Source organism: Dromiciops gliroides, chromosome 1 (genome assembly GCF_019393635.1).
Source record: "Dromiciops gliroides isolate mDroGli1 chromosome 1, mDroGli1.pri, whole genome shotgun sequence".
Taxonomy (NCBI): domain Eukaryota; kingdom Metazoa; phylum Chordata; class Mammalia; order Microbiotheria; family Microbiotheriidae; genus Dromiciops; species Dromiciops gliroides.
This window is the reverse complement of record NC_057861.1, coordinates 561858286-561880040: the sequence shown is the minus strand read 5'-3', so window position 1 is coordinate 561880040 and position 21755 is coordinate 561858286. Positions and strand designations below refer to the sequence as shown.

At 37.2% G+C, this 21755-nt stretch overlaps 1 protein-coding gene across 1 annotated transcript in view; it reads left to right on the top strand.

Annotated features, from left to right (window-relative positions):
* Nucleotides 1-21079, top strand: part of TEK (TEK receptor tyrosine kinase) — a 144639-nt gene extending 123560 nt beyond the window's left edge. The window contains 6 exon segments of the mRNA XM_043979761.1: nucleotides 1084-1197; nucleotides 6325-6395; nucleotides 10350-10390; nucleotides 11790-11886; nucleotides 15264-15363; nucleotides 20100-21079. Of these exon segments, the coding sequence (XP_043835696.1) occupies nucleotides 1084-1197; nucleotides 6325-6395; nucleotides 10350-10390; nucleotides 11790-11886; nucleotides 15264-15363; nucleotides 20100-20174 (498 nt within the window). The 3' untranslated portion in view covers nucleotides 20175-21079.
* Nucleotides 21080-21755: the final 676 nt, after the last annotated feature.

Here is a 21755-nt window from a genome sequence, read left to right as displayed (position 1 = left end):
TACATAACCTTGGAGAGTTGCTAGGTCACAAAAGGTTAAATGGGGGGCAGCTAGGTGGCTCAGTGGATAAAGCACTGGCCCTGGATTCAGGAGGACCTGAGTTCAAATCCGGCCTCAGACACTTGACATTTACTAGCTGTGTGACCCTGGGCAAGTCACTTAACCCCCATTGCCCCACAAAAACAAACAAACAACAACAACAACAAAAAAGGTTGTCTTACCCAGGGGTTACAAGGCAATCATGTGTCAAAGGCAGATCTTCTTGACTCTAAAGCCAGCCCTCTATCCATTTACTGATTTCCATGCTGTCATTCATTCCCTTCTTATTACAAAGAGAGCTGTTATAAGAAGGGAAAGAATATAAATATGTATATATACATATTATATATATAACAAATATCTATATGTACACAATATAATGAATATATTATCTCATTTGATCCTCACAAAAACCCTGGAGGTAGTCGCTGCTATTATTATTCTGTTTTTACACATGAGGAAACTGAGGCAAAAAGAGGTTAAATGACTTGCCCAGGGTCACATAACTAGTAGGTATCTAAGGCCAGATTTGAAATCAGGTCTGACACTCAATCTGATTTCAAAGCCAGCGTTCTATCCACTGTGCCATCAACTACCTCATATATACATATGCATGTGTATCACTTATTTTTATTTGTGTTATGTATTTTTTCATATGTACTTATTATTCCCTCCCCAAACACAACATTAGAAAGCTTCTCATCTCCCTATTGCTTAGCATAGTGTGTGGCACATAATATACACTTAATAAATATCTATTGATTTCTTGATTATTATGATTCCCCACAAATTATAACCTTCTTAATGTGATTTCACACAAGACCTAGTAGTCCAGCAGGATCGAGTCTAATGAATTTTCCTTTTCTATGTTCTTACCACAACCTTACATACCATCTTCTCTCAGCCTCCAGGCCCCTTGGTTTGTCAAAATGAGCCTGACACAATAGCAATGCAAATGGAAGCATTTCAATTTTTATATATATATATATATATATATATATATATATATATATATATATATATATTTTTTTTTTTTTATTCCAGTTTATCCACAGGGACTTGGCTGCCAGAAACATTTTGGTTGGAGAAAACTACATAGCCAAAATAGCAGATTTTGGATTGTCCCGAGGTCAAGAAGTATATGTCAAAAAGACAATGGTAAGGACACATTTCACCAATAATGACATTTCTTCGCAAAGGCCCACTTACCCACAAGAGGTTTTTCTCACGATATTATTTTTTGTGTTGATTATAATACTTAGGTGAATTCCTCAGCAGATGTTACCTTCACTCAGCAAATAGCCATTCAAATAACTCGTAATCTGCTTCTCTATAAGACTTCAAAAACAGTCAGAAGGTCTATAAAATTAATATGATCAATATCTGATAGAATGTAAAATAGGGACTGTTGGATTTTTGTCCTTTTATTCTCATTACCTTGGACAGTGTGTGGCACATACTAGGCAATTAATAGATGCTTAATGAATTAAATTGAATTGAATTAGCCTGGTTAATAGGCAAAGGCCCAGGATTTATACCAAGTACACATTTGTAGGCATGTGGCCTAGAATTTCCAGGAAGTACTTATATCTCATACACAGTCACCATTGGGGAAACAGAGATATTTAAAATGCTTCCAAAAATTGAAGGAGGTAGAAACTAGAAGAAATTATGTTAGCAGTTTCTCTGTGACAGTAAAGCCTAACATTAATAGAGATTTCACAAAACTGCGTGCTGTATTTGTTTTTTGGTTTTGTTTTTTTTTGCAGGCAATGGGGGTTAAGTGACTTGCCCAGGGTCACACAGCTAGTAAGTGTCAAGTGTCTGAGGCCGGATTTGAACTCAGGTACTCCTGAATTCAGGGCCGGTGCTTTAACCACTGCGCCATCTAGCTGCCCCTGCATGCTATATTTGTGATCAAGGACCTGGGTTCTAATCCTTGCTCTACCACTTAATACTTGTGTGACTGGGCAAGTCATCACCTTTTAGGCCTCAAGTTCCTTGTCTTTAAAATTAGGGAGCTCCAGCCTTAAATCTTTAATCCTATGAAAACGTTCACCATCCTCCCCTTTATTCCCCAAGTGAGTGAACTTTTTACCAAAATAGCTCTAATTCAGCTTTACAGATATTATCTTATTTACTTCTCATAACAACTTTATGAGGTAGGTGTCAACAAGCTCATTTTACAGATGAGGAAACCAGGACTTACATGAGGGGATTGTAGGATCATAGACTTAAATCATAAGATTGCATGACTCAGCAAGTGTGAAGGAACTAATAAAGTGCCAAATTAAGATAAAACCCAGGTTTTCCCGACTCTAAGCCCAGAATTCTATTCTATGACATTGTCTCTGAGTTTTTGTAACAGCTAGAATTTATGCAGCTCTTTAAGATTTGTCAAGTGCTTTACAATTATCTCATTTTGTCTTCACAACAACCTTGGTAGGAATGTGCTATTATTATTCCCATTTTATAGTTGAGGAAACTGAGGCAGACAGTGACTTGCCCAGGATCACATAGGCAGTGTCTGAGAACTAGATTAGCTCAATGGAGGAGCAGAATGCAAGGAAGGCAGAAAATGGGTATGATACCACTAGGAGGCAGTATTGAGCTTTCTCCACCTTGCCCATGTTCAAAATGATTAGTTTTTACCTACGTTTTAAGATTTGGTTTTACCCTATGCTTCTGAAAGGGACTTCAAATTACACTTAATTTCAACCTTCTTATGTTATAGAGGTATAAACTGAGATCTGAAGAATTTACACAGCTAGTTACAGGCAGAAACTTTTACTATAAAGCATTTCAGATTCTTTTCAGATGGAAAACGTTTAGAAATATAATCTCTTCACAGTAATCTGAGAATGAACGGACTACTCTTGTACTTTTTTGGAGCACTCACTAGACTGAGGGCATATGTATGTATATATTCATATATATATATGTTGTCTCTACAAAACAGTTATATATGTAGATTGCTTGTACACAGCATATTATTAAGTCAGGCATATATATGCACACACGTCTGTTATGTACTTACATATACACGCATGTACATATGAATAGATGTTTGTATATTGTGTACCTGCCTCTACAGTATGATTTCAGGTCAGGTCAACAAGCACTGAGCTAAGTAATGCAGGTATAAAGAGAAGCAAAAACAATCCCTCTCCTTAAGGAGTTCACAATCTAGTGGGGGAGATAATATGTAAATAACTATGAAGAGACAATATATACACTGGATAAATCATAGATAATCACAGAGGGAAGATACTAGCATTAAGGGGGACCAAAGTGTCCAAAAAAAACCCATTATGCAAATATATCTTGGGTACATTTATTTATGTAATAATATTTACTAAGAAGGTATTATGTACAAAGAACTATGTTAAGCCCTAGAGAAGACTTAATTTCTGGCCTAAAACTTATAGTTTAGTAGGGGGATATGACATATACACAAATAACTTAATATTGCATAATATAGATAAATATAAAAAGAAAATAATGGATTGATGAAGTATTAAATGAGTTTCTGGGCTAGGAGGAATATTTTAATTATTTAATGAAAGGAATCAGGAAAGTCTTCCTAGAAGAAGCAACTTTTGGATTGGGCTTTAAAGGATGGGTAGGATTTCATCAGGAAAAAAGAAAATGACATAAAGAAAACTGTGAACAAAAGCAGAGAGGAAGAAAATGTAGGTTATTCATGGGGATTGTAAGTAATCTAGGTGGATTCCCAAATAGGCTAGTGGTAATGATAATAATTAATATTTATTTAGCATTGAAAAGTTTGCAAAGCACTTTACAAAGACCTTATTATACAGATAAGAAAACTGAGGTGAGAGATGTGAAATACTTGGCCAGGGTCACACAGTTCTCTGAGGCTAAAGTTGAACTCAGTGTTTTGAGTTCTAAGTTAAGTGCATTTAAGTGGGTGGTCTAAAAGGCATAACAAATTTTTGGACATAGAAAGATCTAGTTTCATTACGTGCTTCAAATATTTTCATCTGTGACCATGGGTAGGTCATTTGAGTTAGAGCTGGAAGAGACCTTGGAGGTGATCTAGTCTAGCTTTCTCATTTTATAGTTGAGAAACCTGAAGCCCACAAAGGTTAGATAGATAGCTTGTCAAAAGCCATGAAGGTTTAAGTGTCAGGTGGGATTTGAACCTAGGTCCTCTGATTTATAAACCATTCTATTGCACCATGATACCTCTCTCAGAACTTCCTCATCTGTAAAATGGGAATGGTATTAATAGATGTATTGTATGACTTATAAGATTTTTATGAAGTTTAAATAAAATAATGTATATAAAGTACTTTTGGGGCAGGTAGGTGGTGCAATGCGTAGAGCACCAGACCTGGAGTCAGGAAGACATCTTCCTGAGTTTAAATCTGATTTCAGACATGTAAAGAATTAATTATTATTTGAGGTTTTTATGACCCCATCTTTTGGCTAGAATTTAAAAAAAAACCTCAATGCGCTCACTGGCTTGGGCTCTGCAAACCGCATGGTGCTCCACCCACTGGTTGTAGCCGTTGCCATGGCACTAGCACCTCGTCATCACCACTTGCTCACGCCTACATGGGCCTGGCAAAATTATAATGATTGGAAGCCTAGTGAGGGCAGTCATGTGACTGTCAGAGCGGCCAGACAATTGGCTGGGGGCTGTGTGTGATCAGCCTGGGTCTGCTGGGAAGAAGGGATGTTTTCTGCCATTCTAGCATGAAGCTGGAAGGCCGACAGGGCGCTGCTGTGTGTTCTCAGCTGATTCCTGGGCAGTGGTGTTGTTCAGGTTGTATAATTTCACTTTCCCCATTTTATTTCCTTTCCCTTGATCCTACTGATCCTGTTTGTGTTTTTTCAAGTTTGTTCTGGTTAAATAAATCCTGCTCTGTTTTGAGGGAGGCTGCCGGTCTCCTTCCTTGCCCCAATATCGTGAAGAGGTGCCTAGCTAACACTCCCCAATTAAAAATTGGCCCCTACAGACACTTACTAGCTCTGTGATCTTGGGCAAGTCACTTAACCTGGTTTACTTCAGTTTCATCATCTATAAAGTGAGCTGGAGAAGAAAGTGGCAAACCACTATAATATCCCTGCCAAGAAAACCCCAAAAGGAATCACAAAGAGTCAAATACAACAGAACAATATAAACTACTTTGAGAACTCTAAATTGCTATATAAATTTCAACTATTGTTATTATTATTACTAAGATGCCGGCATAAATAAAGAGAAGACAAAAAGAAGAATGTCAAAGGCTTTACTTAGAATTGTGAGGGAGCTTAGAGATCATAGAGAACAATTCGGTTACTGCCCCAGTTTACAGATGTGGAAACTGAGGGTCAGAGAGGGGATTTGTCCAAGTACCAAAGCTAGGTTTTAAAGGAGTCAGGTCCTCTAACCAAAGATCCTATTCTTTTACCATAGCAGTGAGAGGAGGAAGTCAGAGAAAAGACCAAGGTTTTAAACATGCATGACTGGATTGAATTTTCATTCCAGAGACAGAAATAGTAAAACCAGGAATAGAACAGATTTGCAATAAAAGATGATCAGTGTATATTTGGACCTGTTAAATTTGTGATTCTGGCAGGACAATGCAGGTGGAGATAAACTGCAGATTTTGTAGGAGATATTTTATGTTTGGAGATGTGGTTTGGATCTCAGAAGATCAAGGATGAAGATTTGGGAATCATCTGCTTAGTAGAAGCAATGAGAATGAATGAGGTTGCCAAAGGAGAAAGTATATATAGAGAAGAAAGCAAAGGACAAAATGTAGAGAATAGCAATATTAAGGATTCAGGAAGAAAAATAGAGTAGAATAAAAGCTGACACAGAAGGTGGGCTTAGAGAAGGGATGAAAATAGAGATAAGGCTAGGGGTGGAGCTGAGGAAAAGGCTGGATTGTGATTTCATTGTATGGGCAAGTTGGCTCCTTCTCTGCAGCTTAATGTCTTATGGAGTTACCCAGAGTATTGAAATCATAGATGACTTGCCCAGGTTCATAATAGCCAGTATGTGTCATGGGCAGTACTTGACCCTACTTCTTCCCAGTTCCAAGGCTGGTTCTTTCTCCACTACACCTCTCCTCTGGGTATGAATATACATGTATATATGTATGCACTGAGTTAGTTTTTCCTTGCCAGGGCAGAAGGCCAAACAGGCAGTTTCCTGTGGACATGTTAATAAGTCATGAATTCAGACAAAGGGAAGACACAGAATAATACTTTATTCACTTAGAAGCTTCCATGTTTCCAAAGTGAGTAATGTTACCTTATTGTTCTTTTTAGGGCAGGCTCCCAGTACGTTGGATGGCAATTGAATCACTAAATTATAGTGTATATACAACAAACAGTGATGTGTAAGTAAGCCCTTTATATATTTTTTATATGCATATTTCTATTTTTAAGTAACTGGGTTTTTTTCTCATTTGGTCAATTTAAGATTTTTTTGGTAGTATTTTATTTTTGAATTACATATAAAGATTATTTTCAACTTTTATTTTTGTAAGATTTCGTGTTCCAAATTTTTCTCCCTCCCTTCCTTTCCCCCTTCCCCAAGATGGCAATCAGATATATGTTTATATACACACACATATACATACACACATATATACATAAAATTTGTACACACAATCATGTTATACATATTTCCATATTAGTCATATTGCAAAAGAAGAATCAGAACAAAAGGGAAAACCATACAAGTCTTCCTATTTCTCTTATACTGTCTCTTTTATAATTTCATAAAGTACAATATTGTATTAATATATAATATAATAATTATATTATAATATAATTAATATATTAGAATTAACATAATATAATTATATTAGAATTAGTATACTGCAATTTCCTTAGCCATTCCTCAATTGATAGACTTTTTTGTCATTACACAAAAAAATTATAAACATTTTTGCACATATAGGATTTTTATCTCTTTCCTTGTTCTTTTTGAGGTATGACTATACTAGTGGTATTCTGGAGTCAAAGGTGCAAAATTTAGCAACTTTTAGGGGATGGTCGCAAAAATGTTTTCCAGAATGGCTAGATCAATTCATAACTACATTCATGAATCAATTTGCAATATGCTTGTTTTCCAGTAGCCTCTCCAACATTTGCCATTTTTCCTTTTTGTCAATTCTGCCAAAGTTCTGAATATTTCGTTATATTCAGCCCATTATTCTTTTGGATTCTGACTCTGTATTCAGTGTGTTAGCTTTATCTTCCATAGTAAATTTAATAAAGCATACCATCTATGTCTTAATCCAAATCATTGATAACTATCAGATTGGCTAAAATGATTTAAGGTGAAAGCAACAAATGTTGGAGGGGATGTGGAAAAATTGTTACACTAATTAACTGTTGGTGCAACTGTGAACTGATCTGATCATTTTGGAGAACAATCTGGAATTATGCCCAAAGAGTTATTAAACTTCCTATACCTTAGACTTAGCAATACCACTACTAGATCTATTTCCAAAGATAATCAGAGAAAAAGAAAAAGAACTTATATGGTCTAAAATATGTATAACTTTGTGGTGGCAAAGAACTGGAAATTGTGGGGATGTCTGTTAATGGGGAATGGCTGAACAAGTTGCAGTATGTGAACTTGATCAAATACTACTGTGCTACAAGCAATGATGAGTTCAATGATTTTAGAAAAACATGGATAGACTTGAATGAAATAATGAAGAGTGAAATGAGTAGAACCAAGAAAACAGTCTATCTAGTAACAGCAATATTGTTTTAAGAAGAAATTTGAGCAACTAAGTCATTTTGACTACCATAAATACCCAAATTAATTATAAAGTATCTATGAAAGAAGACACTATATGCATCCAGAGAAAGGATTGATAAATAAAAGTATGTATAGAATGATTTTACATATACAAATATGCATACATAGATATACTCATACACACATACATATTTGTGTCTAATGGTAGCCATCTCTAGGGTGGCAGGAGGGAGAGGGAAGGAAAAAAGGGGGGGAAATAGAAAGTTACATGATAACTTTATTATATGCTTAAAAGGAATAGCTAGTTGTACACAATAGGTTTGTAGTTTCATGTGCAATGATCTTTTTTATATTTACTATGTTAGTTATGAAAAGGCTTGTTTTATTTCTTAAGTTCAGAATTAAAATTAAAAAAAGAATTTTAGCCAAGGTCAGAACCCTGGGATACTTCATTGGATATCTTCCCCCATGCTAATATCTATGTAGTAATGACTATCTTTTAGATTTATCTAAGTATTCCATTAGCTCTAAGCCCATCTAGTTGTATTAAACCCCTTCATCTTAATTATCAAGGTAACATTTGTGAGTCTGGTCAATGCTTTGCTGAAATCTAAATCTGCTGTATCTATAGTATTGGTCTTCTCTATCAGTCTAGTAACCCTGTTAGAAAAGCAAATATTTTTCATAATAAATTCTAGAATTTGGGTTAGGAATCGCAGTTAAGTCCCTTCATCTATAGGTTAAAGTCTATCTCTTGAAGTTTTTGAACATGAAGATAAGACTTGCTGTCTGTCTCCTGTCCAGCAGCACCTCTTGTTCTGAGTGATTTTTTTAAGGCTCTCAGACAGCATCTTCCTAATCACATCTGCTAGTTCTCTTGGTGCTCTAGAATGTAATTCATCCAAATTTGGCAACTTGAACTAGGTCTCACTACTTTCTGAGTTGCCATGGGGTTCAACTCCCTATTAAACCATTTTGTTATCTTCCTACTTATCCACTCTTCTCAGAATATTATTCTCCTTGACAAAGAAAAGGAAATCAATAGCAGAGCTGAGTATTTCTCCTTAACCTATACGAGGGCCCTCTCCTTATTTTGATCTCATCTCCACCATAATCCCTGGATTCATAGGATTCATCACCAACCTCAGCTAATTCTAAGCTTTATCCTCTTGTCACTAATCGAACAGGACGGTTCCACTCTTTTGTGCCAAAGCAGTTGGATGATGTAGTGGTTAGAATTCCAGACTAGGAGTCAGAGAGACCTAATTTCAAATCCTGCCTCAGACAGCAACGATCTATTTAACCTGGAGAAGTCACTTAACCTCTCCTTAGCCTTGGCTTCATTATCTGTAATATCATCTGTGGATAAAAATAGCCCTCATCTCCCCAGGACTGTTGGGAAGAATTATCTCTAAATGTTTTGCAAACCTTAAAGCATTATATAAATGTGAATTATTATTATTTTCTTGTTACCTGCTCTTATATTCTACTCATCTATATATTCACATCAGTCCCTTTAGTTAGCTACCCCTTTTCTTTTGCTTTTGAATCATTTATCATAATTTTATTCTTGAGAACTTTCCACCCCTCTTGAACCAATTTCCTCAGAAGAGTTTTATGCCAAGGGGGTTTTCTTTCAAAATCTAGGGTATAATTGAATCTTTCAAAATCCAAGTTATACTCTTTGGCATTCTTTGCCCTTCAATGGTTTTTCCTATAAAAAAATTCCTCACAAGGGGTGGCTAGGTGGCGCAGTGGATAGAGCACCGGCCCTGGAGTCAGGAGTACCTGAGTTCAAATCCGGCTTCAGACACTTAACACTTACTAGCTGTGTGACCTCAGGCAAGTCACTTAACCCCAATTGCCTCACTAAAAAAAAAAAAAAATCCTCACATTAGTAACATAGGATTCTAGTCTACCACTCATTTTATCTATTAAATAAGATATACTGTTTCAGTGAAAGATTTCAATCATGAGTCCTCAGTCATACCTCTAAGGCTGAACTGTGTTAAGATCTCTAATTTACTTTGTTTATAAGTCCTAATTGATACAATTATATATTGTCCTTTTTTGTTTCTTGTTTTCCCTTTGAAGCACTCCTTATATTTTGTCCAAAAAAAAAAAATTCCTCATTTTCCCTGTTAGGCTAGACAGTAGAAAGGTATTCTTCCAGTTCTTTCACCCTTCTTATACAACAGATTCTTTTTTTGTTTGTTTGTTTGTTTGTTTGTTTTTGCGGGGCAATGGGGGTTAAGTGACTTGCCCAGGGTCACACAGCTAGTAAGTGTCAAGTGTCTGAGGCCGGATTTGAACTCAGGTACTCCTGAATCCGGGGCCGGTGCTTTATCCACTGCGCCACCTAGCCGTCCCCTTATACAACAGATTCTATGCTAAGCACTTTACAAGAGAAGGGAAAGGAATTTCATTAACCCAGAACTTTGAATATAGTGAATTATTCTCTTTCATTTCCAGTCTCATTAAAAAGGAAATCTTGTATTTTTAGGGAATATGGTATATGGCTTCCTTTCTTCAGTTTACTCATTGATCCTTTGCCTTTCATTTCTCCTTTTTACAGGTGGTCCTATGGTGTGTTATTATGGGAGATTGTTAGTTTGGGTGAGTACCTCCCTGTATAATATGTAAATGGAGGTGGACATACTGCATGGCATCCTATATCTTAATAATACCTTATATCTGTCCATCTTAATAATAATTTGGTCATAATAACTTAAATCATTTTTTAAAAAGATTCCTGTGTTTGCAATTGCTTGTCTTTTTGAAAACCCCACCTAATGCCCAATTGAGACAACCAATGCCTGTATGAAAGTAACTTTCATCATAACTGCCGTCATTGCCATCATCATCATCATCATCTGTGTTTATGTCTCATATGAAAAGTTTATTAGAAGCAGTAGAGTTAGTCAACAATTTCAGAATGACCAAACACAACATATACTTTAAAGCAGAATAAGAAAACCTTATGTTATAGAATTAATACAATGAGCTCATAAGCTGTGTGAAAACTGAATTTTAGAAATACATCATGTTGTTTATGAAAACAAACCCAAAATCTGAAATAGTTTTAGAAACAAATTTATTAGGCTGTTTAGTGAGAACAAGCTGGAAAGAAGGTGTTGCTCCTTCTTGTCCAGGCTCTGGAAAGTTTGCACTATATAGGATTGGGACAAGGGAACCCATACATAAACCACATGTGCACAGTTACATAGTTTTGCTGAGAGGGCAAATTAAAAGCAAGGTAAATTGAGATGGATATGAGTAAATGTAAACCATTCAATATAATTTGAGTAAAGCCACAACACAAGGGGAATTCAAAACACAAACTTGGATGGACCCAAAATAAGTCTTGGGTATTGGTGCCCAAAAAAGAATATTCTAGGTGTATCCAGAACCTGGAGGAACCTAAAATTCCTTGCCATATCTAGCATTCCTGGATAGGGATCAGGGTGATATTTTGGGTTGAAACATTCTCTATTCACATAAAGTTAGGTTCAAACAATATTAATAAGTCATAAATGATAATACACCATCATATCACAGATTTAGAGCTAGAAGGGACCATAAAGTCATCTAGTCTAATCCTCTCATTTTACAGATGAAGAAATGGAGGTTCAGAGAGGCAGTACATATAGTAGGGGGTCACACAGATAGTAAATTACAGAGTTAGGATTCAAACTCAGGTCCCCTGATTCCAAATCTAATTTCACTCTCTTGACACACACACCCACCCTCCCCTTACTTTAAATGACTTAGGGAAACTGACCATACAAAGTGCTTAAAAATCCTTCTGCCTTCCTTACTCTCTCACTTTCTCTTTCTGTGTTCCTGGCAGTCTGGCTATCTAAGTTGTGTTGTAACATCAGATTATTATATAATGAATTTCCTTAAACCTCCTGCATGGCCTCGCCCAACCAATTAATTAATTAGACCACTAACTTTTGAAGCTTAGATTCTTGACAGATTATGTTTGACAAGAATTCCATTTCTTCTCTTTAAGGTGGAACACCATATTGTGGGATGACGTGTGCAGAACTCTATGAGAAGCTCCCACAGGGCTACAGATTGGAAAAACCCCTCAACTGTGATGATGAGGTGTAAGTCAGCCAACTTGTCTAACTTTGCATAAGATTCCAGGGCTGGGGCAGCTAGGTGGCTCAGTGGATAAAGCACCGGCCCTGGATTCAGGAGTACCTGAGTTCAAATGCGACCTCAGACACTTGACACTTACTAGCTGTGTGACCCTGGGCAAGTCACTTAACCCCCATTGCCCCACGCAACAAAAAAAGAAAAAAAAATATTCCAGGGCTACTGCTAAAGTTATAAAACTCATTGCCGAAAGGCAAACTAGGTGGCTGGGGGAACAAAGGATCTATGAAGTAATGAAATCTTGTGCTTGCATACAACAAATCCATGCTTGTTCACATTAGTGGAACATATTCTCTATAAATAATGGAAACTGAAAAGATATTATCCCAGACATTTAAGGAGGGTTATGGTGAAAATTAGAATGGGACAAGTAGTTGATAACAACAACTTTGAGACTTTCCACAGGGAAATCTAAATAAATCTTTGAGGTATTAACTTAAGGAAATCTTTCCTTCTTTCTTCCTTCCTTTCTTTCTTTCTTTCCTTTCCTTTCCTTTCCTTTCCTTTCCTTTCCTTTCCTTTCCTTTCCTTTCCTTTCCTTTCCTTTCCTTTCCTTTCCTTTCCTTTCCTTTCCTTTCCTTTCCTTTCCTTTCCTTTCCTTTCCTTTCCTTTCCTTTCCTTTCCTTTCCTTTCCTTTCCTTTCCTTTCCTTTCCTTTCCTTTCCTTTCCTTTCCTTTCCTTTCCTTTCCTTTCCTTTCCTTTCCTTTCCTTTCCTTTCCTTTCCTTTCCTTTCCTTTCCTTTCCTTTCCTTTCCTTTCCTTTCCTTTCCTTTCCTTTCCTTTCCTTTCCTTTCCTTTCCTTTCCTTTCCTTTCCTTTCCTTTCCTTTCCTTTCCTTTCCTTTCCTTTCCTTTCCTTTCCTTTCCTTTCCTTTCCTTTCCTTTCCTTTCCTTTCCTTTCCTTTCCTTTCCTTTCCTTTCCTTTCCTTTCCTTTCCTTTCCTTTCCTTTCCTTTCCTTTCCTTTCCTTTCCTTTCCTTTCCTTTCCTTTCCTTTCCTTTCCTTTCCTTTCCTTTCCTTTCCTTTCCTTTCCTTTCCTTTCCTTTCCTTTCCTTTCCTTTCCTTTCCTTTCCTTTCCTTTCCTTTCCTTTCCTTTCCTTTCCTTTCCTTTCCTTTCCTTTCCTTTCCTTTCCTTTCCTTTCCTTTCCTTTCCTTTCCTTTCCTTTCCTTTCCTTTCCTTTCCTTTCCTTTCCTTTCCTTTCCTTTCCTTTCCTTTCCTTTCCTTTCCTTTCCTTTCCTTTCCTTTCCTTTCCTTTCCTTTCCTTTCCTTTCCTTTCCTTTCCTTTCCTTTCCTTTCCTTCCTTCCAACTGTAACGATTGGAATGACGCCACCTGCTGGAGACTTACTGTAGAAGAGTTCCACCCATGAAGCGAAGGTCTTTGAGGGCAAGACCAGGAGTCTTTTCTTTGGCGTCAGGAAGTGACGCGGGCTAGTGGGAGGGGGAAGGAAGAGACTGGTGCTCGCTCTGAGGCTCTTTCCTTTGGACTCTGGTGGAGAGCATAGAAATATGCTCTCCCTTTAATAGATAGGAATCTAGGCCTTTCTCTCTCTCTTTACCAAATTCTTGTTTTCCTTAATAAATGCTTAAAAGCCTAACTCTTGCTAAAGCTTATAATTTATTGGCGACCACTCATTAGATATTTTAGACAGACTAGCTAGAATTTTAGCCCTTAACACTTCCTTCCTTTCTTCCTTCCTTCCTTCCTTTCTTTCTTTCTTTCTTTCTTTCTTTCTTTCTTTCTTTCTTTCTTTCTTTCTTTCTTTCTCTCTCTCTCTCTCTCTCTCTCTCTCTCTCTCTCTCTCTCTCTCTCTTTCTTTCTTTCTTTCTTTCTTTTCTTTTCTTTCTTCCCTCCCTCCCTTCCTCCTGTGTAATTTAAGTTTCTAAATGTGGATTCTAATCTGTTCCCCCAGTTCTGGGGGAAACTGACTAAAAAGATTGAGAACAGAATTCCAACAGCCTGGCATTCCTATCTTTCCTCAAATTTCCTGTGAAGTCCTCTGCCGCCACCACCACCATCAAGTCAGGAACTCAAAAGAGCGAGAGCTCTCCACGCAGGCCCTCTTTCCTCCTTCCTGTCTCCTCCCAGAAAATGGGAGGCTCCTCAAGTTGATTGGCTGGTAGCCGTGATAGACAGCACCCATGAGCAAATGTCACTTCCTGACGCCAAGGAAAAGCCACATGGCCTTGCCCTCTGAGGCATTTTCCTCATGGCGGAGCTTTCCCACAGCAAGCCTCCAGTAGGTGGCATCATTCCAATCATTACACTCCCTTCCTTCCTTCCTGACTGCCTGCCTGCCTGCCTGCATTTTTTTTCCTCTTTAGGCAATAACCTTCTTATTCCATGGAATTTTTTCTTTCCTACTGTCATGGGGGAAATTGGTAGTTGTGGGTGTCTTTAGGTATTCCTCTTTAAAGAATTACACCCTCTCACACACAAATCCAATTAGAATAATTTTATTTAGGTGCTAGAGAAAGGAGACCAAGAAAGAAGTCAAGGACTTCTCTCAAGGGGAGATGGTTGAGAGAGCTGTTCTCTCCTTGGTTGGGAGAAGTCAGGTGAGGGGTGGTTGTTCTGATTTCTGGAGTTATCTCTGTTTACTGGCACTGACCAGGCAGCAACTGCACCCAATGGGCTTATCTCCCTTACTTCTCATGGTATGTTTCTCCTTTAGTTTAGTTGGCCAGTTTATGTCCCAACCCCATAACAGTTGCCATCATACTACAGGACTGGTTAGTTCTAATTTGATTCCCAATCATCACAAGCCTAATTTTTCCCCTTTGTGGAAAGGGTTTTGATTTAATAACATCCCCATTCCCAGTCCTGTTTCTAAGAGTAGAGTGTCTATCTAAGAGCTACTCTAAGAGTAGCCATCTTCATAGAATAACTGATTAAAGGTAAATCATTAAAAAATATCTGCATTCCCCAAATATCATGACCATGAACTGTCAGTACCTAAAAGGTCACCATTAGAGAATTAATTTATTTGATTTTTGAAAACTTTTCAGTCTTTGAAAGGATGTCAATTCAAATACTCAATGACACATCTGGGACATTGTTTGTTATTAACATTGGGAGGTAGGGGTAGATCTGTGGCACCTAAACTTAGAGCCTTAGAAGAATGGGATGTAGACTAAGCTGCAAAGATAGGGGAGGCAGGAAAGCTACACAGAAAGGGAGGAGGGAAGGCATCAGATAAACTTCAGCTATTCTATAATTTGCCACCTTAGTTGAGAATCCACATAATTACTGTTCCCCTGGTTCTGATGTCACTTCCAGGTATGTACAGAACTGATTGTTCTTAATATTCCACATTTTCATGTTCAAAGGTATGACCTAATGAGACAGTGCTGGCGTGAGAAACCTTATGAAAGGCCATCATTTGCTCAGATACTTGTGTCCTTAAACAGGATGTTAGAAGAACGAAAGGTAAGGATCAAGGCACTCCTGCCTTCTATTCTTGTGTTCTATCCTCTCTTCTGAATAGGCAGCCTGACTTTTCATCCTAGATTAATCTAAGGAAATATGTTAGTTATTTCCTGAGTATTTGTCATGTGCCTAGCTCAGTGGCAGGCTCCTTAGAGAATGTGCAAAAAGAAATCACATTATATGTTTCCTAAAGGAGTTTACCACTTTGTGAGGAAGTTTATCAAATAGGATAATTTATGAAAAAAACCACTTTGCAAATCATATTTATTAGATAAACTTCCAGATTTTTACCATTAGAATAATTCACTTATATGCAAGAAGTAATGATCAAACAAGATGTACAGTTGAGCATATAACAAAATTTTTGTTACCAGGACTCAACACAGTGACTTATATAGAGTTTCAGTTGTGTCCAATGCTTCACAACCCCATTTTGGTTTTCTTGGAAAAGATACTGGAGTAAATTTACCATTTCTTTCTCTAGCTCATTTTATAGATGGCTAAGTGACTTGCCCAGGGTCACACAGCTAATAAGTATCTGAAGCCAGATTTGAATTTAGGTCTTCCTGACTCCAGGCTCAGTACTGTATTCACTACATCACCTGGTTATTAAATGGGAAAAGTGTTATATTTAATTAACCGTGTTTAAAAATGTGTGGTACACACAAAAAATGCCCATATTGGGCAGAATTATTAGGAAAGTCTTAGGTAAAGTCATATCAGACTATGGAGAACTTTGATCAAGAGTTTAGATTCTGTTATGAAGAAAATAATGTTTCTGAGAACATTAATCTGATTCATTTTAGGAGAAAGAGGGATAAAACAAGAAAGTTAGGCTTGAAGGCAATCAACAACAGAGGGAGAATCATAAATCTACAAAGACCTGAATTCAAATCCTATAACTCAGTTTCCTCATCTTTAAAATGGGGAAAATAATAGCATCTACCTCCCAGGGTGATAGTGAGTACAAAATGTGATAATCTGTATAAAGGTTTAAAAAAACCTTAAAGTACTATGTAAATGCTAGGTATTATAATGGTGATTAAAACTGGAATGAAAAAATGAATGAATGAAAAAGCACATGTTCTGTGCTTCTCTGTGCCTTCTATTACTAAGAGCTGGAAATACAAATACAAAAGCAAAGAATTTCTTCTCTGAAGGAATTTGCATTCTAATAGTGAAAACTACACATTTTGGAGCAGGGGGTGTGAATTGAACCACAGAGCCTTTCACATGATTTCCAGGAACAACAGTAGATTACATTACACTTGATAAGTTCCTAAACTGGAGTGGGGTGGGGAGGGAGGACAGGTGGTTGATGATATGGAGAAGACAGCCTGGGAGTAGTGAAAGAGGTAAAGCATGTCTGAGACCTTCCAGAAATAGTGAGCCAAGTGAGGCTCAGAATTATGTGGAAAAGAGAGGTCAGAAGTCCCAGAGACTAAAGAGAATCTGTAGAACATTTAGAGTAACTCTCATTTTATTGAGGAAACAGAATCATATAGGTTTAGTCATTTATTCAAGATCACATAGGTAATATTTGGCAGAGCTAAAATTTGAACCAAGGGGCAGCTAGGTGGTGCAGTGGGTAGAGTGCTGGGCCTGATATCACTTCCTAAATTTAAATTTGGCCTCAGACTAGTTATGTGACCCTGGGAAAGATACTTAACCCTGTTTGCCTGAGTTTCCTCATCTGTAAAATAAGTTAGAGAGGGACATGGCAAACCACTCCAATATCTTTGATAGAAAATCCCAAATGGGGTCATGAAGAGTTGGACACAACTGAAATGACTCAACAACAATGGCATTTGAACCAAGGCCCCCAAATCCAGCATTCCAAATCCACTACTCCTTCCACTGCAATATAATAATATTACATATCTAGAAGTAAAGTGATAATGAAAATGAAGGGACAATTCAAGAGACTTTGGGAAAGACAAATCAACAAGATTTGGTGATGAACAGATTGGAAATACAGGTAAAGAAAAAAGAAATCACACACTATGTATTTCAATAATGGGGGAGCATTTATTAAATTGGATTTTATGCACAACCTCTATAACCACATCCCCTTTTTTCTGTAAGATTCTTAAAATAGCTTTCCACATGCCTCTTCATCAACCAGAAGACAGCAAGTCCAGAGTCCTTTGACTGGCTTTCAGATCCTTTCAGAATCTGAATCACACCCTATCAGTAGGATTTCATTTCCCAGTTTCCCCCAGGAAAGTTCCCTCATCATTCTTGCCCCTATTCAGGCTTTTGTGGATGCTATTTTCCCACCTGAATTGTCCTTCCTTTATTCTACCCATTCAAATTCTTGTCCTGGCTCAGGTGCCACTTCTTCCCTGAAGGTTTCTATAAATATTCCAGCCCATACTAATCTCTCCCTTCTCTGGATTGCTCTAGCATTTATAGTCCAAATCACACAATTGACTTAGGCATTACCTTGTATTGCTTCTTAATTGGCAACTAGGTGGCACAGTGGATAGAGCACTGGCCCTTGGACTCAGGAGGACCTGAGTTCCAATCTCAACTCAGACACTTGACAGTAGCTGTGTGACCCTGGGCAATACACTTAACCCCGATTGCCTCAAACAGCCAGGGCCATCTCCAGTCTTCTTGATATATATCTTGTCACTGGACCCAGATGGCTCGAGAGGAGAGAATGAGGCTTGTAACTTTGGACAACACTCCCTCACTTAAATCCAATTCAGTGCAAGTCATGACATCACTTCTCAATGTCATGGTCCTCTTTGAGAACAAACAATTGTTTCACCCATTGGTCTTATATTTACCAAATTATAAGCCCTAGAAGAGCTAGGACAATGCATTACACTAATTTTTCATCTCTCATACTTTGTACCTTATATAGTGCTAAACACAATATGATATACTTTGCCAAATATAACTTTTATAAAACCTGAGTGGAGCATATAATCATGTTTTGTACACAATTACATATTGTAATCATATTATAGATAAGCTATAATTGTAATAACTGTAGAGAAGTCCATATTCCATGGATATTTAAAAATATAATTGAAAGGGAAAACATGCACTATAGTGTTTACCTATGAATATATATTTCCTTTCAAAGAGACCCCTATTTGGGAGTAGCTTCTGTTTGAATGAAATTTTATTTGTTGACTAATTCATATGCAATTTGGCATAAAATTAGCCTGCTCAATAAAAGTCTAGTGATCTCAAGCAAAGAGTCACTTTGGTATGGTCATGTCAAGAAGCATTTATTAAATGCCTACTCTAGGTCAGGAATTGTACTAAGCACAAAGAAAGGCAAGCAGTCCTTGTTCTTAAGGAGTTCAGCCTAATGAGGACAGAACATACAAATAAAAATGTTCACTATACATACATAAATGTACATGTAAACATATATGTATATATGTACATATATACATCAGATAAACTGGAGCAAATCTCAGGAGGAATTCATTGGCATTAAGGGGGAGTGGGAAAGACTTCTTGCAGATGGGATTTTAAATGAAACCTGACAGAAGCCTGGGAGGCCAGGAGAGAGAGAGAGAGTGAGAGTGCCAGGCATGGGAGACAGCCAATAAAAATGTTCAAAGTCTGGAGATGGAGTGCCATGTTCAAAGAACAAGAAAACCACTGACACTGGATCACAGAATATGTGGGGATGAGTAAAGTATAAGAAGACTGGAAATGTAGAATTTTCTGGATTATGAAGGGCTTTAAATGAGAAACAGAGCATTTTATATTTGATCAGGGAGGTACTAGGGAACCCATGAGTTTATCGAATAAGGGAGTCAGACTTGCATTTTAGAAAGGTCAGTTTGAGAGATGAGTATAGGATGGAAATGAAATAGGAAGAGATGACACAGAAGACAATTGCTATAGTCCAGGCTTGAAGTGAAGGCCTGCATCAGGGTGGTAGTAGTGTTAAAGGAGAGAAGAGGGTATAGACAAGAAATATTATGCAGGGAGAAATGACAGGATTTAAAAATTGTATTTTTGGAGCAACAATAAGGAGTCAAGGATGATACCTACGAGGGTAGGAGTGCCCTTGACAGTAATAGGAGAGTTTAAAAAAAAAAAAAGGTGAGTGTTCGAGGGTAAAAGATACTTAGTTCAGTTTTGGACATGCTGAATTTAAGATATATATGAAGACATTCAGTTTGAGATGTCCAAGTGGATAGAGTGCTGGACTTGGAGTCAAAATGACCTGGAATCAAATTCCATCACTGATACTTTCTAGCTGTGTGATCATGGGCAAATCACTTCACATTTCTCAGCCCCATACAACCACCTAAGACTAAGTGAAAAATAGGTTCCATCAGTTTGAGGAAAAAAGCATTGCCATACCAATGAAATCATAGGTCCTTAATGAAGAAGGGAACCCAGCCACGTAGTAATGCTGCTTATATTTTTATTGTATTTATCTCCTTCTTTAGAATGTAAGCTCATTGTAAGTAGACATTGTATCATTTGTTCTTTATACTTGTATTCTTAGTGCCTACCACAGTGCCAAGCTCATAGTAGGCATTTAACAAATACGTAAGTAATCAGTAATGATTGACTGATGAACTGAAATGTAAACTTTCTCAACCTGGCTTTGATCACTAGGGCAATAGTGCTCTATTTGAGGGGAAGCAAATAGAGTCTTAAGTCATTGCTATTTTACTTTAGTGACTATTTTCTAACAAAAGAATGCTGTTGCAAATATAACCTGTGAATCTGAACTGTTCTTATTTTTCCAGACCTATGTGAATACCACTCTTTATGAGAAGTTTACCTATGCAGGCATAGACTGCTCTGCTGAAGAGGCTGCTTAGGAAAGACCATCTTCATTGATCACCTCTCAGAAAAGCCAGCTTCTCCAGCATGCAATGTGATATAGGCTGTAGAAATGTGTATATCTTCTGTATGTATGAAACACTTTCATTACAGATACTTATGTGTATATCTTACAATAGGCTCTGACTATAGGACTGTATATACTGTTTTGAGTAAGAATGTGTTAAAACCCAGAATTCTTGTTATACATTTGCATATACAATAATATATTTTTATAGAAACGGGCCCCTTCTGGGAAGGTCCATGGAAACACATTTATTGTCATGCATTTTTATTACTGTACTAGATTTGTTTTTATGTTTTCTCTAGGATTATATTGATAACAAGTATTTTATAGCAACAGACTATAATTTTGCTATAAACTTAATGCAATGATAAACCAGATAAGAAAAATCTGGTATTTTAACTCTCTTAAGCCAGAAAGCAATATTGAGTAGATGTGGAGGTCATTAATTGACTGTTCATATGGTTTGAGAGTTCTTTTCTCTACAAAAGGAAAGAAATGGTCTTTTGATATTTAAGATCATATGTGACACCATTCATGTTCCTATGATGATTTAGTCATATGTCTTTGGTGAACACAAGATCGATTCAGAAAAAGCAGCTTTCAGTAGCTAATTTGAACTCATTTTATTTGTGGAGTGGCTGGACTAAAGTATTATTAGAATTGCTGAAAAATTCTAAAAATATTTTGCATTCCTCAATTCATATGTTTAGCTAACAACTTTTTTTTCCCTAGGGAAATTGATGCACTTAAGTAGTGTTTAGCTTTAAAAAATAGAAAACCTACAGTTATTTTAGGGTGCCACATGGTATTTATCATGCAGAATGAACTTCCATAAATGTATTACACATTGTAAAAATAAATTTTGATACAATTGTTTTTCTTTTTGCATTATGTGCTCACATTGCACTGAAGGAGGTCATTTAATAAGGGAACAAAAGTTTCACCTACCCTTTTTAAGTAACAAGCTTATGTGCAAAGTGTTGCTGTGTCCTATTTATGTTTGTTTGTTTTTGTGGGGCAGTGGAGGTTAAGTGACTTGCCCAGGGTCACACAGCTAGTAAGTGTCAAGGGTATGAGTCTGGATTTGAACTCAGGTCCTCCTGAATCCAGGGCCGGTGCTTTATCCACTGCACCACCTAACTGCCCCTATTTATATTTAAAACATCTCTTACAGGTTGTCTTTTTGCAGGAGAGAGGAAGACCTGGGCTCAAGATTGATCTTTGCATCTTTGCACTATCCCTTGTACTTGTATCCCTGTTAGAGGTGGTGGCAAACATCCTAAAGTGAAGCTGGTGGATCACTTGAGCTCAGGAGTTCTGAAATACAGTAAGACTAAAAATGATAAGTATCTAGGGCATGTTGAACCTCTAAGAGCTGGGGAATAGTAGGTTTCCTAAGGAGGGGTAAACTGGCTCAATTCTGAAACAGAGCAAGTCAAAGCTTCCTTGTTGATCAGTATTGGTATTGGGCTTATGAGTGTCTGCTGCTCATCTTTTTTAAAAAATGGGTACTCTACAACTGGAGGAGGTTTAGGGTGGTGGAGTCATTGAA